This window comes from Schistocerca nitens, chromosome 6, assembly GCF_023898315.1.
Source record: "Schistocerca nitens isolate TAMUIC-IGC-003100 chromosome 6, iqSchNite1.1, whole genome shotgun sequence".
NCBI classification, from domain to species: Eukaryota; Metazoa; Arthropoda; class Insecta; order Orthoptera; family Acrididae; genus Schistocerca; species Schistocerca nitens.
In genome coordinates, this window is record NC_064619.1 from 493,050,919 (window position 1) to 493,069,486 (window position 18,568).

Sequence of the window (18,568 nt, forward strand, 5' to 3'; positions counted from 1 at the left end):
CTATCCAAGACAACTTCTTGTGTCCTTCCTATGAAGAAATCATCAGCCCAGTCGCAAATCCCGCTTTATGCCTCACACGATCGTACCTTTGATAATGTGTGGTACTGCGTCATCGAGAAATACTGCATCTAACTGCCTTGATCAGTTGTTTTCAGAATAACATTTGAGAAAAGCGCCAGTTCGTTCCATACGAATTATGTTTTCGGGATCTATGCAGGTTGGCATGGAGAAGGTAATTCCGCTCGATATAATCCATTACGTTTGAGCTTAGAATGCGTTCTGAGATTCTACAATTAATGAATCTCAAAGACACTGAACGGCAGTTATGTGGATCACTTGTGCTGCCCGTCTATAGGCGGGTATGACCTGTGTGTTCTCCCAACAACTGGGCAAAGTTTTTTGTTCGACGAATCTACGGCAAATTATGCTTAAAAGATGGGCTAACATAGCCGCGAATTCGGTATAAAATCTGATAGGCATTTCTTCAATTTTAGCGAGTTCAGCTATTTCACAACTCCACTGACACTATGTCATCTATATCACTCACCTTTGCAGTGGCACGAGAATGTGACTGGGGCAACAAAGTGGATTTCCATTTGCAAAGGAACATTTCAAAACGGAGTTCAGCGTTTCTGAATTTGATTTGCCACTCTCAACTTCAATTCTTGTCTCTACTCTCAACTTCAGTCCTTGTCTCATCCACGAACATCTGGACACCAACTTTTGCATCACTTACAGCCTCTACAGGCGACTAGTATTTCTTTGGCGTTTGTGACAGATCCTTCAATAATATTCTGCTACAGTAATCGTTGGAGGCTTCACTTATTACAATCCTGACAGCAAATGCTTGTGTAATACTTTCCACTTCCATTTGTTTATATGTTGTGCCATATCAGTAAACGACTATTTTTCAACTATGAACTGTGCCTTTACAATGTGAGAGCTTTTTTAAAAATCGATCAACTCAGTAGCAGTGGACGAGGAATTTGCTATAGACGTCTCCTTGCTCTCTGTTGATTCAACGCCTTATTGATAAGAAAATAAATCTTGTTAACATATTCTCATTACTATTTTTATAAGTATTCTGTGAGGTAGAGCTGGTTCGTTGTGAGGGGGGGGAGGGGGATTGAGGCTTGAGATTCTACACCTGTGAGTATTAATGCGGGTACAGATGTCTGAGAAAGCCTTATTGAGTGTCATGAGAGTAGATGAGGAGGTACTCTGATCAGGAAGTGAGATTAGTGGCTGAATGGGGAGCGACACGTTGAGCATACATTATCCTCCGACTGTCTTGCGTCATCACTCGGCTACTGTCAAGACACTATACCGAGCTTCAGTCGCGCAGTAGCGGGTGAACGGAAACAACTGGCAGAAAGTGGGAGTAAGCTGCTCCCCCACATGGATGATTGTGGAAACCCCCAGAGTAGAACGTCAACCGTCACATCGTGATCACTTAAGGAACGAGATGCCCATATTAGGATGCCAGACACAATACGAAGAAACTTTTTACGCCAGTGTTCTCAAACAATGACCATTCACAGGGCCCAAACTGTACATTTCTGGGCATGGATTCCACTTGAAAAATGGCCAGTTCACTTTCTTGTACAACGTACTACATGTGATCATTATTTGTTTTTCTATAAACCCCATAAACTGGGTAAACCTACAATTAGACGCATACGTATCTTTACTTTGGAAGCTATGCCAGCACCCACCTTTACACACAAACAAATACAGGTCTGTTTTTAAAGTCTTTGCATCAAAGGTCACATCATCTAGACTACAAGTGGTGTTACACTGTATAAGCGCAGAGTCTCCTGGGGGGTGACTAATTTCTGTGTGCTGCGCTTGTACACGACGCACTTTTAAAGACATTGTATTCAACAGTCGTCACTGTTTTGCACATTTCTGAGAAGTATGAGGATTACACACTGATTAAAAGTCATTTGACGATTTCTGAAGGATATTTTCTCACCAAAACTAAGTACAAATGTAAGGTACTAGAGCAGCCTTACAGAGAAAGATTTGAATTTGTGATGTTGGTATTTCACAGCATAGGCCATCCATCGGTAAATGTGTAGGTTGACGGTGGTCTCCATAGGCTTGGGATAGTGATGCTGCATCGAAACGCGGATATCACGGCTTCGAGTGTGGGTTTTTAAATGTGCTAATGATGTTAGTCTTCACAAAGGCGAACTTAAAAGTGATGAGAATATATGGCTGTTATTAGGAGCCAGTAAATAATGAGCCTGGCAGTATAAGCTAGTATGTCTATGTAAAAAAGTTGTCCTGGCTGAATGGCTGTATATTCGGAAGGTCGTGAAGGGTTTTTAACGTTGCGACCGATCGCAGCAGAAGTACCCTTGAATACGCGCAAAGTAACAAATTTTTACCGTTCAACGATAACTTAGACATTTCTTTTGATGTCAGTCTAATGGTAGTTCGAGTGGTTTCACAACAGAGGAGACGAGCTCTAACTGAAGATACAATTGACACAGTAGACGATAGTGCACTATGGAGCTTGCAGAAGTTAGTGCGGAAAGCTGGCCAATAGTTGCAGTTAGATATGTTTGATCCCGTATAACCCACAATTAGTACACACACTGTAACTGAATGATGCGGTGAAGTTACATATGTTTTACGAGAATTTATGGTCATTCTGTAAGAGGATTCGAACAAATTATTTGAATGATGAACATTTTGTGAGTTTGGGAAAGTCAGAACAGAGAAGTCTGAATATTGCAATCCAAGAAACTGAGTGATCTATTTACTTCTGGCAGTCCATAGTTATCTTCTGCGAGAAAACTATAACAAACAACGTGTATCTTTATTCGTAGGACCACTAGTAATGCATCATAGCGCGACGTAAAAAAAACAAAAAAATAGGACTTAATTTTCCAGCAAAACGGGGTACCACAGTGATATAGAAATGTTTGGCACCACCTTTGACGGAACCTAAAAAGACTAAACTCCTTCCGAAACGGCCATGACGGCCCAACGGCACCGACTGGCCGCCGTGTCATCCTCAGCCCACAGGGGTCACTGGATGCGGATATGGAGGGACATGTGGTCAGCACACCGCTCTCCCAGTCGTATGTCAGATTCCGAGGCCGGAGCCGCTACTTATCAATCAAGTAGCTCCTCAGTTTGCCTCGCAAGGGCTGAGTGCACCCCGCTTGCCAACAGCGCTCGGCAGACCGGATGGTCACCCATCCCAGCCCGACAGCGCTTAACTTCTGTGGTCTGACGGGAACCGGTGTAACCACTGCGACAAGGCCGTTGGCTTTGACGGAATCTACCGGGTCGATACATCAGATTTTTTTCGTAAATTACTAATATTCTTAGCTGATTTTCTTTTACTTTGCCGAAATCGTGTGGGGAGGGGTAATATATATGAGCTATCCTATCCACATTGACAATAGAAAAAAGTCGACTCAAAATATCGAAAAAGTAGGAAAATCGCGCTCTCTGGGATTCAAACCCGAGACATTCAGGGAAAAATCACAGACATGGTGATAGCTGGGCAACACCCGCCACCTTGAGTTTCTTCAGAGGAGTGGGGAGGGACGAGGGTGGCTTCATCAGGGTCACCATTTGTTTTAGTATTTCAGTTTCTGTGATGTATATGTCTCATTTACCTTGTGATAAAAATAATTCTGAACTCTTCTTACTCGAGTAAGACCCACTGCCATCAGATGCCATGGCAATGATGGGCAATGCGCAGACGGCGTGGTTGCACAACGTTAACAGCACGCGGCTGAACCGCGGACCTGAGGCAAAGCAACCGGGGGCTCTTCGCGGTGTAAATCAGCGGAACTGCGCTAGGAGGTCCCTCGCGCTCGCTCAGATTACAATCTTTTCTTGCCCTCTCTTTTGTTCCTCTGCTTCCCTCTGCTGTCTTCCCTTTCTTCTTCTCTTCTCCTCTGTCATCCTTTCGCTCACACTGCTCGTTCCAGGTCCATCTCACGAGGTAGCATCGATACGAGTGTGAACAGCAAACGCTAACTGCTCGTCCATTTCGGTAGACCAGTGAGCTTGGAGCAGGGCGACTAGTGTGCAGTGGAACAGACCGGTACTCATTTTCATGTTGATGGTAGGAGTGAGGGTTTGAGGACAGGCAATTTTTGTCTCTAAAAGCGAAATTAAGTCGAGTTTAGACAAGGTCTGGTGCCCTAATTTTTTGACGTAGGGAATCTTTCGGAAATCACACATCACAAAGATTTTGTATTGTTTCCTGTTGTTTTTTCGTTGCGACGTACAAGCGCTCTTTTTATTTTAGTAAAGTACTATAAGAAACACATGAGAAGCTAGCGTACTCATTTCTAGTCACGCAACCGTAAAGAGCGATTTATGACTAGTTGCAGGCACGATTGTTCGAAAGTATGCAAACCCGCTGGATTTTTTATACACAGTATGTCTAAGATTGACCTAATGATCTTCAGGTATCACATCGGAGTACAGGCAGCGAGTATACGAAACCCATCCCTTCGCAAATCTTGTTAAAGATCTCTAAAGAAGGTGCCGAAACGTTGGGCGTAAACATGGCGTGAAAACGGGGTAGATACCACAAAATGTACCGTTTGATGTTTACTGGCAGTAATAATTTTTAATTTTATTCTGGTGTTTGATCTCGCGGGAGTTCTCTGGAATTTTCATTGAATCCAAATGTTCAAAGGAAACAGTTTAGGAGCGACACGTCCTCACGGAGCAATCTGATCAAATTTCTGAGTATGGAAATTCCGACCATGTGATCTGTAATAAAACATTACATTAAATACAAGCCAGTTTACAGTGCATGACGTAGATTACAACGTACTACTATTAGTCACCCACATCCTGCTCCACCCACGAATACCATCCTGAAGAAAGTGATTGTATGCCTTCATATGTGCCATAACCTCGCTTATCTTCTCCTTATGGTACTTACGCGAGATATCTGACAGGGGTAACAGTATCGTTGTACAGTCTGTTCCCGAAAAGAGCGAAGTGGTGCTACAGCTAAGACACTGGGACCGCTGTCGGGAGGACCACGGTTCAAATTCCTGTCCGGACATGCAGATTTAGATGTTCTGTTGTTTCCCGAGTCAGATTGACACGAATGTTGGCATGGCTCCTTTGAGAAAGATACGGCAGATTTCCTTCCATCTCTACCCTGACTCAGGGGCGATTCTAGAAGTAGGTCAAGGGTGGCCGGGGCTAAAGGGGGGGGGGGGGGTGGCGTTTGGGGGAATGGAATATCGCTTAACAAAAGGAGCGTTGAGGTCCTCCATCGACAAATTGATAAAATTTGGTTTTGCTTAAAGTAGTTTCTGGTAACTGTTTTGGAGGTCAGGGGAAAAAATGTGTATTAATAAATAATACGACGCCCATTTTAAGTTAAATGATATTTATTGGTTTGGATAGTAAGCTATTTCCTACTCTTATGTGTTTGAAATACATTGCAACCTACAGTGCTACATAATTATATAAAAATGAATGAATCTGTTGGTGTAATATATTCGCTGACTTCTGAAGTCATTTTATCCAGTGTAATATGATGCTCCATTGGGGGAGGGGCGAGGGCCTGCTCCCACATAGCCACCCCCCCCCCCTTGCCACCGCCCCTGCCCTTACTGAATCTGTGCTCCTCTCTAACGACTTCATCACCAACAGGACCTTAAAGCCTAATCTTCCTACTTTCCTTTAGCATGTCTCAAATGGAAATGAAGTCTCATGCTTCTTTACAGAGCGTAGGGGAACGATGCGGGAGATCCGCACCGCCTTACTAGGCAAGGTCCTAGTGGAGGTGGTTTGCTATTGCCTTCCTCTGACAGTAATGGGGATGAATGATGATGATGAAGATGACACAAGAACACCCAGTCATCACGAAGCAGGAAAAATCCCTGACCCCGCCGGGATTCGAACCCGGGACCCCGTGCGCAGGAAGCGAGAACGCTACCGCAAGACCACGAGCTGCGGACCTGTCTCAAATAGCTGTTACTTAAATGTTTCCCGGCACAGATTCATGAAAGATACAGCGTGTTTGTTCTAAAGATTTTGATGTGAATTCCATAATCATCTTTATAATATTCTAGTACTAACAGACCGCTTACAGCTCTAGTATCACGCATCGAATTCATTCGTTCTCTTTCTCATATCGATCCAATGAAAACCACAAATAGGTGAAAGAATAATAAAAGGTAGTTTTTCCCACAGATCTGACAATGTACTGCATTATCCGAAGAGTCTTCTTCGTCTCGCCATACACTGCTTCGTAACTTTACACAAAGTTCTTTTTATCGCTGTAATAATTCCAGCGGTATGCCTCTATTGGTGTGCTCGAGCGCTTCCAGATCTTTTGGGTTACACATGAGCATTACCATTCTTTCATCGACATGTAAGGCAAATTTACATTCATCACACCAGGGCGTTCAACAGTAATGCAACGCATTTTTTCTCGGCCAATTTCGGTTGAAAAATATGCGGAATTTGTTGTGGGTCTTTGTGGAATATTCTCACTTAAACCACTGTAGTTTAATGAAATGCCGATATGTGGCGGCGCTGTACATAGTCTTCAAAATGGGTCTGTAATGGAGGTGCGTTCCAAGCAGAGAGCTGTTATTGAGTTTTTTTGGCAGAAAATCAGAGCATCGCAGATATTCATAGGCGCTTGTAGAATGTCTGCGAAGACCTGGCAGTGAACAAAAGCACGGTAAGTCGTTGGATGAGGCGTCTGTCGTCATCGCAACAAGTTCGCGCAGATCTGTCCAATCTCCCGCGTACCGGCCGGTCGCACACAGCTGTGACTTCTGCAATGTTGGAACATGCAGACACTCTCATTGAAGATGACAAAAATATCACAATCAAGCACCTAGGTGCTCGACTGGACGTCTCTGTTGATAGTGCTGAGACATTTGTCCACCAGTTGGTTACTCAAAGGTTTGTGCCCACTGGGTTCTTCGACGCCTAACGGAAGACCATAAAGAGCAACGAAAATGCGGAAATGCTTGCGCGTTAAAAGTCTGATCGTCATAACTGTTTGCCGAACATTGTCACAGAGGGTGAAAATAGACTCATCACTTCGAACTGTAAACAAAACGGCAATGCGTGGAGCAGCACCACACCACCTCTGCTCCGACGAAAAAGTTCAAATCTGCATCCGCAGGTGGCAAAGTCATGGCGACGTTCTGTTTGTTGTCCTCTTCCATCGTGAAGCAAACAACTGAATAGATGGCACCATATAGTGTGCGTGCGTGAGTTGAGAATTTAGGTCTGACGGGAGACGCGCTAGGTTAGTCCGTGCAGTTGCTATGACCGCAGTGTCCGGATGGTGCATCTGCCTAGTAAGCAGTAGACCTGGGTTCGAATCGCGGTCCGGAACAAATTTTCGACTTTCTCCATGATTTAAATCAATGCCCATTGGCAGCTAATGTCATTAACTGATTCTTACACTGTACACTATCTGATCAAAGTATCGGGACACCTACTTGTGGACATTAAAATGGGGTACGTCCACCCTTCGCCCTGTGACGATTTGAACTGTGGTGGGGACATTTTCAACGGGGTGTCTGTGGAGGAATGGCAGTTCATACAACTTCAAGAGCCGAAACCAGAGAAGACTGTGATGTTGAACGTTGGGGCCTGTCGAAGTCTACGTTCTAACTCATCCGAAAGATGTTCGGCTGAGTTCAGACGGGGTCTCTGGACAGGGTAGTCCGTTTCAGGAATGTTACTCTCCACAAACCATTGCCCCACAGATACTGCTTTATGACAGGATGCGTTGTCATGCTGATACAGTCATCGTCCTCGAACTGTTCCATTTCTGTACGTAGCATACAAGACTATAAAATGTGTCATCCTACCGGATTTACTGTTTTCTTAGGTGTGATAAAGGGACCACACCCTAACCACAAAAATACTAATACCGTAACACCACCTCATCTGTAATTCACCGTTGTCACTGCAAATGACGACAGATAATGTTCGCCAGGCATTAATCAAACCCAGATCCTTCCATCGGACTGCCACAGGCCACAGCATGATACATCACTCCAAATCAGTTGTTTTTAGTCATCCAAGTTCCAGTGACGTCACTCTTTACACCACCTCAGGCGTCGCTTAGCACTGACAGAAATGTGTGGCGTATGAGGAGCTGGTCGATCAGTGTACCCCATTCTTCTGCACCCTACACGCAGTCGTTGTGCTAGCAGCACTACTGGTACTCACGAATAGTTCCTTCCTCGGATTTAATTAGAGTTTTTTACAGTCACCCTCAGCAATGCTTGGAACTCACTAGTGATTACTTTCACTGATTTGAGACGTTTTTTTGTTTTTGTTTGTGCAACCACCCTCCGCAATGCTTTACGATCCATGTTCTTCAGTACGTGAAGTCTTTCTAGTCTTGTTTTAGCTACCGTTGTTCCATCGCATTTCCACTTCATATTTACATCACCAACAGTCGAGCAGCTTCATATTAGTTGAAATGTCCCTGATGCGTTTATTACACAGGTCAAATTCATTTCGAAGTCACTCTTGACCAACCCATTCTACTGTTAGTGCTTCTCTACTCATAACACAATACTCCCCCTTTTCCCCTTCTTCCGTACTGGCGAGTCTGCCTCTCATGACGTGTGGTGGTCGTTTACGCTTTACATAGGGATGTCCGGATACTTTTGATCAGATAGTGTATACATTTCAGATCAGATCAGTCTCTCAAACGCGTCGCCACGCTGACTGCCAGTTGTAAGAGTCTCACTTGTCAAGTCACGCCAACGGCTTGGAACTGTGTTAAAGGTTAAAACGGAATGCCTTTTGCACGAGTGTCGTTTAGCGACAAGCACAACCTCTCCCTGTCGCGCGGGACATCTGCACCGTCTCGCGTGAGCAGTAACTCTCAGCGGATGTCGCCTACGCCGTATCACCTCGCGTGGGAACATCTCAGACAGTCTGGCCTTCTGCAGCAGCAGTGCTGCTGTGCCAAAACCGGGCGCGAGTGGCGACTGCCGTCAGAACCAGAACGGAATCTGGGAGAGTGGGCAGATGGTTGCATCGTATGCGGCTAGTATGCCGTTTGACCTAAACGCTCTTGCATAGTTGCAAACCGCCCCCGTATGAAGAGAATCCCATTCTCTGAGGTTAACATCGCGACCAGTCATAATCTGCCCATACACGACGTTTGCATTTGCATTTGCATGAACCGTTTTACTGAGATGAACATCTTTCCAGCTACAAAAAAAAAAAAAAAAAAAAAAAAAAAAAAAAATTGGATATTTACAAAGACGGATTTCAGATGTATTTAACAACTATGGATACCATGACCACAGGATTGAGAATGGTTTTGTTTTAGCGGAGTAGCCAATGCGTTGCAGGTTTGAGTCGGTTTAATGAGTAGATGGAGGTCGCTCAGTTCTCGAGACTGTTGGGAATTGAGTCCCGATCCGGCACATAATATATAAGTCTTTACAAACGGCTATCGGAACGTATATTCCGTTAAGAAACATTCCGTTAAGTAGCACAATAATCTAATTTCAGTTACGGATACACTAAGCGTGACAACTTTACGTACAAGCAGCTAAGATTGAATTCGTTACCTTAGGCGAGTGAACTGATGCACGAATCATCGTTTTTCAGTTGCAAAGGACGGATCTTTTGTATGCTATAGATTTTACAGCAGGACCATTATAGCGAAAATCTCTGAAATATACCGATCGCTCTATTACGTTAAAATGGTAGCAGTTTCGTTTCGGTGCCACAGTTGCGTATCGCATAATTAAGGCGCATAAAATCATGAAAACAGAGAATTAGTGCATTTGCAGAGTTTAGCATGGCATCAATAAGAAATCAAAGCATACACAACGCCGAGCAGAGAAAGTGAAGTTGCACTTGTCTCAGGAGGAACCCATAATCTGTTTTTTTCGAAAAACTTTGGTTCCGTTTTTCGAAAAAGGAGAAAAAGTTTCTGTAATGATTACAACCGTGAATTTTACCTAACACTTACGTGAAAGTTTGCCTTCGTAACAGATTTGAGCACCATCGGTTGTTTGCCGTTCCTTTAAATAGTAAAATGAGTAACGCAATACACGTTTGTGTCTTTCATACGATTATCGTTCTATAGCGGAGACTTTACGGTTACCAATCCGCTAGAGAGGTAGCATTACCTAAATGGAGGACGGGAGCAGCAAGAGGCTGTGATCTATTTAAGGAATCATTAGAGTATTGGCCCGAACTGTTTTAGGAGAACCCATGAATTTCATATCATAATGGTCTGGTGTTCCAATTACTAAGTTATCTCTTTCAGTATCTTACACCTACACTTTTATTCGACAAAATTCATTTATAACTGCTGTAGACCTTTGGAATGTTTTCTTAATTTCAGTACGCTTGAGTAGTTTGCAAGGACGAGTGAATCAGTGTTCACTAACGTATGTTCCTAATGGTATCAAGTGATATAAGTTTCTTTACCAGAATTTCATGTATTTCACGACTTATTTTTCAGTCAGTACGCCATTTACTGCGCTTTCTTTCTTCCTAGTGAATCCTATTGCTGCAAGCAGATCCTTCTAGTAGTTAACACTACCACTAGTTCAAAATTGGCCAGATGTTTCACTTGTCACCCGAGACGACAACTACTTCTCGCCTCAATAAAACATTAATTTCAGATCTGGCTATGGTGTATTATCCAGAAACACACACAGGGCGCAACCCGAGGCAGGCTCCAATCTATGCTTGAACGTCACAAACAAGAATACCATGGATGGGTGTGAGTTATTAGTAACAGTATCACCGGGTACAGATACTTAATTTTTACACTGATTTTGTAATGAGTGCTGTCGGAATACATTTGCTCGAACAGCTGTTAATGAGACTTTTCCTCGTAACACGGACGGTAATGCCATTAGAGAGAGAGAGAGAGAGAGAGAGAGAGAGAGAGAGAGAGAGACGTGGAAAGCAGAGAGATGTTATGTCAGTTCTGTAGTGGAAACTAGATGGCACGACTTCTTCGTCCATATGCGGACTTAGCGCCGCCGCTAAGCATATCGCTGACACCCTAGTTCCCAGCTCGGCTCCTTTGCGGAGTCGGGCGTTGCCTGCAAGTTTCAAGTGGAGCGTTTGCTACAGATCGAGTAGCTGTAGTCGCAAACTCAAGACAAGTATTCTCTCAATGTCATTAAGTATTGGCTAATAACGCTAAATTTTTTGTGAGCAAGTGCTGGACATCAGTTTCTATCGACTACACATTCAGAGTTAGTGTGTTAAACACTTTTGTACGTTATGCCAGACATAGAACTGTCAGAAACTGCTTCTTATATTCGGTAGGTATGAAATAGCGATGTGGTACCCTCTTCGTATTGTCGTAAAAGGCGAGCAATAGCAGAAAACACTCACGTTACCAGAGACCAAATGCTGTTGGTGGATTGACGTTTACAGCTGATGGATTAATACGCAATATCCTCTACACAGAAGGCTGCCATACTGTACCACGAAACATGGTTAAATTTCTGTACAATACCCAATACTGAATATAAAGCATTATTTTGTACCTGGAAACTCAGCCATTCCCTTGTTTTAGGCGGTGGGTCACTGATCGTGCTGAAAATCCGCAGTGTCTCGTAGTAGGGTGCTGTTTAAGTTGTCGAAGCCCCAAGTAATACTATCTTAAACTCTCGGGAGCACTAAGAACCAACCTACTTGATACAATAAAAGGGTTGTAATGAAAAACATATCTTGTAATTAGCTTTTCATCTACGTATCATTCAGTCAACTGTTGTTAACCGTATTATGGTAATGCCTCGCGCTTATCATATCGACTTCTAGACATCACTTGGAAGCAAGCAGGTTACTACTGCAATAACACACTATGGTATTTTTGTTATTTGTACACGGCGCTCACTTCCCATATTTACGCAGCTTTCCCAAATCTGAGCAAAACAGATTCGAATTGTTCTTACTGATATCTCCTTGTGGAACTCAAGTCTGTACATTCTTTCGCCCTCTGTTTCCGTTCCTACATATATGTGATGTATTGTCAAGAAAAGTGGTGAACTGTTAAATTATAGGGGCAATATTTACGGACATTCATTCGTCACACGCGCGTCAAATCGCCAGATATGACCCTACCTCGTTTCTGCAAAACTCTACTCTTCTGGACTACAGTTAGTAACTTAGTGCAGCGAATCCCCCTTTCCTCGATTTTCCGCTCCTAAGATTAACGCACTATCAGTTGACAATAGTCGTACCAGATTAATTTATATGTGATTTTTTAGGAACACGAGATCGATTCGTAATTTGCTCATCTTGAAACAGCTTTTACGTAGCTTCCTCGAACGACGAGACAGAAGCAGCAGTAGTTTTTGCGGACGTGTGACTTGACAGATCATCACGAATTTATAGCTTCTCTGTTCCATCTGCTTCCGGTGCGATGCACTCTATCTCATTGCTTTCGTACACTCGTAGTCGGTCTTCTATCGGGTGCAGATTTTGCATTGTATTTTCGGATCTGCCTTTGATTTTTAGCCACAGTCTTAAGTGCTAAAGTGACGCGAGCACCATTCTTCGACTGTAATTATGACGGCACCGAAGAACATAAGATAGCTAATTAGGTTGCTCCCTGACGTCCGACGAGACTGTGTTGGCGTCAGATAGCCAACTGCGGATGACGGTCATTCGCAGCAACTGAAGAAGACGGCCGCCTCAACCGTGCATAAAAGTTGAATTTTCTGCTAGGAAAGGGTTATTTCTACCAGTTGTGCCGGGAAACCCTAAAAATAGGAGGCACTGCAGTGGTGGAAGAGCGATAGAAATGCGGCGTGTGAGATAGTGAAGAAGAGAACGGGGCGAGTACTCACCACGGCGGAGGCGGCGGCGGCGGCGGCCAGCGCGCACAGAAGAGCGGCGCGGGCCACGAGAGCGACCATGGCGGCAGCGGCGACGCGTGGTGACGGCGCGCCCGGCGGCCAGCCACTGGCCCGGCTCTGCCCGCCGCCGCCGAGCCGCGCCGCCGGCCGCCGCCCCCGCCCCGCCCCACCCCCGCCCCGGGGGGGTGGGAGGCCGGCCGGCGTCCGGAGGCTGCGGCGCGCGCTCAGTACGCTGCGGACGCGCAGACATGCCGCGGCTCGCCGGCGTAGCCCTCGTCGGCGTCGCCGCCGCCCTAGCCCTGCTGCTCGCCGCCGCCCCGCCCGTCGCCGCTGTGGTGAGTACTCGCGCGCACTCCTGTTGCCATGGCGACCGGCCGCTGCCAGCGCTGCAGTGCCCACCTGTCCTACAGTCAAATACGCCTAATGTCAACTGTCTTGCTAACCTTTCCCTCCACCTCGGATGACGCTACTCAGCAGGCCTAGCTACGACGCTTATCGCCTGATTATGTCAAGATATTTAGTGACCAACCGCTTCCCTTAGAATTAGGCTAGTTATTACTTCGGAAGTGGCCGAGAAAATCGTGACAATTCGAAATCATCGCGGGATACTGGAGCGTGTTCTTCTTGTTTGCTTAACAGTATAACGTCGTCTACGGCTTCCATGTCATGAACTCAACTGCCATACAATAAAGTACATCTAATGTGAACCATGTTACTACTTTTCCGAGTTCTTACGTTGATTGTCTCCTTTGGGAAGCGTGACAACTCCTTGTCAACTATGTTAGTATTGTGACTGTGACGTTTATTATCTTAGGACGCAAGATTGTCTTTGACTATTCCACTTCGTATCGAATACCTTTGCTGCGGACAAAGTCATTAGTCTACCACCAACGAAGGGTTTTGTGGTACGATGCTTATTTCCTTAGTAATAAAATATAATAAACAGCTCGCAGATGCTGACTTGTCAGATGTTTCATTCCAATGTCTGTCATATTAATAAAATTTCTACAGCATTGACACTTCTGCAGGTAACCTGTCAGTCACATGTCTCACGCCTATATTTTTCAAGTGTGATTGTGACTTATCAAGATCAAAGAAACGTAAAGATTTCATCAACCTGTACGCTAGTTGGAACACCACAGTGCTTTACAGGGTGTGGTCCTATTGTTACCTCTGAACTGACGTAACCAGCCAGTAATAGGTGAACCTGCAATTTACCGTAGACGCGTTGCCACGGTGCAACAAGGCATTTTCCACATTCAACATTGCCAGAGGCGAAAGAAGTGAAAAGTTACAACATTGTAAGTAACAAATAATATCCTCCCACTTTCAGCATAGTTTTAGAGTTAATGCAAACGCCTGATGTCATAACAGTAATCTAAAGAGAGTCTACAGCACTTTTGTTATTTTTTGGGTTTATTTGTTGCGACCAGAACCACATGCGCTAGGAAAGGTGTACCTTCGCGGCGGAACGTCGCTGGGTCCTGTACGTCTAAGAGGTCATGGCGTTGAGCAAAACACAGTGCCGTCATTTCTTCCTATCAGAAAGCTGAAACTGCTCCTGTACTGCTAAATATGGCTCGAATATAATGTTAGTCATAGTACTAACTTTTTTGTACCACTGAATACTTCTGGAGGAACGTGACAGGACCTTACAACACCGACTGATTTTACTTTCGTGGTTGTGCCGTTCATCGTGTCATGGTATTAAGGCAATAAGCGTTTGCGGTTAGCACAGATATTCGGTAGAAGTGACCGACAAAATCATTATGATTTACGCACATTTTATGGTTTTTAATGTAGCTTCTTTATTTGTATACTGGAAAAAACTGCCTCCGATTTATATGTAGCTTCTTCTTATTCCATCTTCTGTGTCAAGCTGATTCACCACGCTCTATGAACGGAGCGTTGAAGCAAACTTTATGCACTATGAGTAGAAACATAGTTGTGACTTGAGGAACGTGATTGCTGCTACGCTGTCGCTGGATGTATTTTTCGGCTGGAAACGTAATACAGACGTTACAGATAAAAGTGAAGTTTCCACAGGCTCTCTACACCAAATAATGAAACGCAAATACGTACATTTCACGTGTCGATCTTTTACGAACTAGAATTAGATGTTTGAAATGTTGAACATGTCCAAAAATGACGACTATCTACAGTTGACTATAATGATGATTTACCATTAAAATCGTATCCAGTACAAGCGCAGCTGCAATCTCGACACGCACTTTACAACTGTCTCTCTTCAGGCATGCCAAAGCGAAGTGTAATGTGTATACTCCAGCCAACATTCTGTAAATAGTACAAAAATGTGAATATGCTGCACAGGTAAAGGGACCACGAATAAAGAAAATGTGAAGTAATTGACTGCATATCTTGTCAGTGTTTCCTCAATATGAGCATCATTCAACATTTGACTTTAAATCTATGTTTGAAGATTTATATTACTTGACAATGGAAAAGACAATAAATGATTTTTCTACATAGACCCCCCCCCCACTGAATGCCCTATCTTGTGAGAAAAAGTGCGTTTATTCCAGCAAAAGAGAAGCTTTTAGCCGGTCCTTGATCGTTTTCGCGTCCTTTCATAGAAGTGTCCATGAGATTCGAGTTTTTGACATTCAAAGTGATCCTTAAGTGAACCTGGAATGTGTACTTAAGGCCGTGTCGGTGTTAGGAGGGGGAGGGGCTGGGGAGACAATGGGAATGAGAGTCACTCTTAGCAAATGACTTCATCACTTAAATCTGATGACGATAGGCTACAGATGCTTCACTAGAAGATCTCTACATGATGCGCTTGTTGTCTCTCCTCCACTCTTCCGTTCCGTCCCCCCCCCCCCCCCCCCCAATTTCCTAACCACACTCGCCTCTGCAAAGTATGTCGTGTTCAACTCTGACCCCAAAAAACGAAAGTGAATGTGACTCGGCCTTTCTTGACCAGCAAAGTGTTGTACCTTCTTAAACCTTGCGCGTCCACACACATACTTTTTACGGCGATATTAAGGAGCTTCAGTACGTTTTGTACATTGAACAGTGGACGTAAATAAGTTTTTCTCGCTCGCCTATCAGAAGATGGGTAACTGTCAGTTGCTCCGTCCACCGGATACGCACCAACTGCCTCTGCCATCTTTCACCAACTGTCGAATTAGTACGAGTGTTACCCGCAGCTTGGCACACTGCTATTACAAGGCGTACTTTTCAATCATCAATAATAACAACTATCACAGTATCTACGATGCGACTTAAACTTTTAAGGCCATCAGAAGCTCTCGTCATAAAAAAATGGCTCTGAGCACTATGGGACTCAACTGCTGAGGTCATTAGTCCCCTAGAACTTAGAACTAGTTAAACCTAACTAACCTAAGGACATCACAAACATCCATGCCCGAGGCAGGATTCGAACCTGCGACCGTAGCGGTCTTGCGGTTCCAGACTGCAGCGCCTTTAACCGCACGGCCACTTCGGCCGGCCTCTCGTCATAGATCACCCTCAAACAGTGTGCTCTTGCTGCACGAAAATATTCCTCTCCGTCCATAAGGGAGAGGGGGGTGGGGGAAGGGAGGGGGGTACATAGTCTTCCAGGAAGCACATCTGCTTTCTTTCTCTCTTTTCACTCGGAAAGCTGACACTGCTTACTGCCATAGAACTGATGACTTGCACAATACGTCACATAGTGACGAATTCCTAATATGGACCATACTATTAGTCTTGTTTTAGTTTTATACAGCAGGTTTTTCTTTAGGAAACCGGAAAAAGGTTGTAAGGCGCTTGATTCTGCGATGGTGGCTTGACGTTTACCGTGCTGTAACCTCGAAATAAATCGTGACTATCAACTTTTCATCGCATTGATGATGTTTGTTTTGCGGTGCAAGTAGCCTACAAAATCATCAGGATTTACCATTATCTTAGGAGTTAATTCACATTTCTCTATTCCCGTATTTCGTTAGTAAAAAAGTAATTGAGGCTTCAGTCTTTCTGACAAATAAAGATGATTGATCTCTTTGCTTCAAGTTTTTACTCTACCAGTGGGTTATTTTATCTCTTATTTCTACAACTGGTTTTGATTTATACAGTTGTATGTCTTGTCGGTAAAAGCGACCTCGTTCTCCAGATTGCCATCTGTGGTTGTGCTGTTAGTCAGAATACAAAATTATGGTATAAATATTTTGTTATTTATTGGTGACCAGTAATTTAGCGTCAAATTGTTTTAAAGTGGATGTGGAACCAAGAGATAAACGAATTCATTGAAAACAAAGAAGCAATACTGAAATATATATGGTTAAAAAAGGGAGAAGCTGTGGTTTGCTTACTGAATTCAGATTACTTTCTTCGGAGGGTGTATTCATTACAACCGCAGTGAAGTTGGATGTCGTGTGTTTTCAAGATTAGAAACTAGTATATTACTAGGCAAAAACTGTTGGCAATTGTAATTTTTCTAATTGACAAAACTTTTTTATAGCGATACTGTGTCTATTTAGCCGTCTCGAGCTGCTACTTCTTCTTTACGGTGTCCAAAGAATTCCGAGTTTAGTGCTGCGTTCGAAAACAGATTGCTTGGTTCCAACCGTACATCTACTATACTTTCGGACCTTCATCGTTTACTGAAAGTTTCTCTTCTACACCGGAAAGGGGCATCTGTACAAGGATTTACACTCATGGATCTTTACTGACTTGATCCCTTGCTGACTTGTCTTTTTTTCCTCTTGCTAATTTTTGCACGTTCTTACTACACAATGGAAACGCATACTATTGTTGCTAACTTGCGGATTTTCGAACTGTAAAGATGCAGTTGTTTGACTACGGTTCACACTGGTGTATTATTCTGATCCTCGAACAAAAGACTGGAAGATCAAGTAGTATTTCAAAGGAAGTTAAGTGTGTGAATTTAGTTGCCACCGACACTGACTTTACGGTTAGTACTAGAATATGAGAGAGTGGTTTGTGGAAGCCTGAGCGTTAGTTGCCGATTGGAATTCAAAAAAATACACGGCACAACCAATTTCTTTTAACGATAGTATGGTAGTGATTAACGTTAGATGATCGTCGAGGACCTTAATTAACACCTCAGTCTAGAAAAGTTATCTGTTAATGGAAGTGGACTTTTATGTGTTGATGTGGTCTTTATCCAGACAGTTATCATGCAATGAAATGAATCTTTTTGCACGACAGTGCAGCTTCGCATACACTCAGTCGAGGCGTACACCAAGCTATGACCACTTTTAATATGAAAATACCCTGCTTCCGGCATTGTACTGGACTGTTGGGAATTCTGTGAAACAGGACACTAAAATCACTTTCCTTTCTTGCCTCAGAGAGAAGACAACACCATTATTTTTCTTTTCCGAGTCACTTACGAGCGTCTTGTCTTCTTGTTTGCGCTATTGCTGTCTGGGTTCCTTAAAAATTATTGTTCCCAGTTCTGGAGCTGTCTGATGCTATTAAAGGTTGATGCTGCTCTCCTGAAGACCATATGGGCCTACGTTTTTTTGTGGAAGCTTGGGGACTAGCTCGAGTAACTGTTGTTTCCTGTTTTTTGTTTTTTTCCTCGCGTCTCACTCTTTTCCGTGTTTACTTTAACTATCTCGCCCGTTAATGGTTCCGAGCAGGGAATGTCGGACTCATCAGAACTTTAGGTATTCAGATACATATTCCGTATAATTTCTGTCATACGATGTAGTACTTTGAAAAATACATGTGATTACATTTTCAATATTTTCATCCTTGTGTTTGGA

The 18,568-nt window shown here is 43.8% G+C and overlaps 2 protein-coding genes across 2 annotated transcripts in view; one reads left to right on the plus strand and one right to left on the minus strand.

Annotated features, from left to right (window-relative positions):
* The window catches only part of LOC126262876 (collagen alpha-2(IV) chain), a 294,377-nt gene extending 281,451 nt beyond the window's left edge, over positions 1-12,926 (minus strand). The window contains exon 1 of the mRNA XM_049959745.1: positions 12,825-12,926. Coding sequence (XP_049815702.1) covers positions 12,825-12,893 — 69 coding nt within the window. The 5' untranslated portion in view covers positions 12,894-12,926. The remainder of the gene's footprint in view (positions 1-12,824) is intronic.
* Positions 12,927-13,075: 149 nt separating this feature from the next.
* The window catches only part of LOC126263018 (collagen alpha-5(IV) chain-like), a 609,289-nt gene continuing 603,796 nt past the window's right edge, over positions 13,076-18,568 (plus strand). Inside the window, exon 1 of the mRNA XM_049959984.1 lies at positions 13,076-13,168. Coding sequence (XP_049815941.1) covers positions 13,082-13,168 — 87 coding nt within the window. The 5' untranslated portion in view covers positions 13,076-13,081. The remainder of the gene's footprint in view (positions 13,169-18,568) is intronic.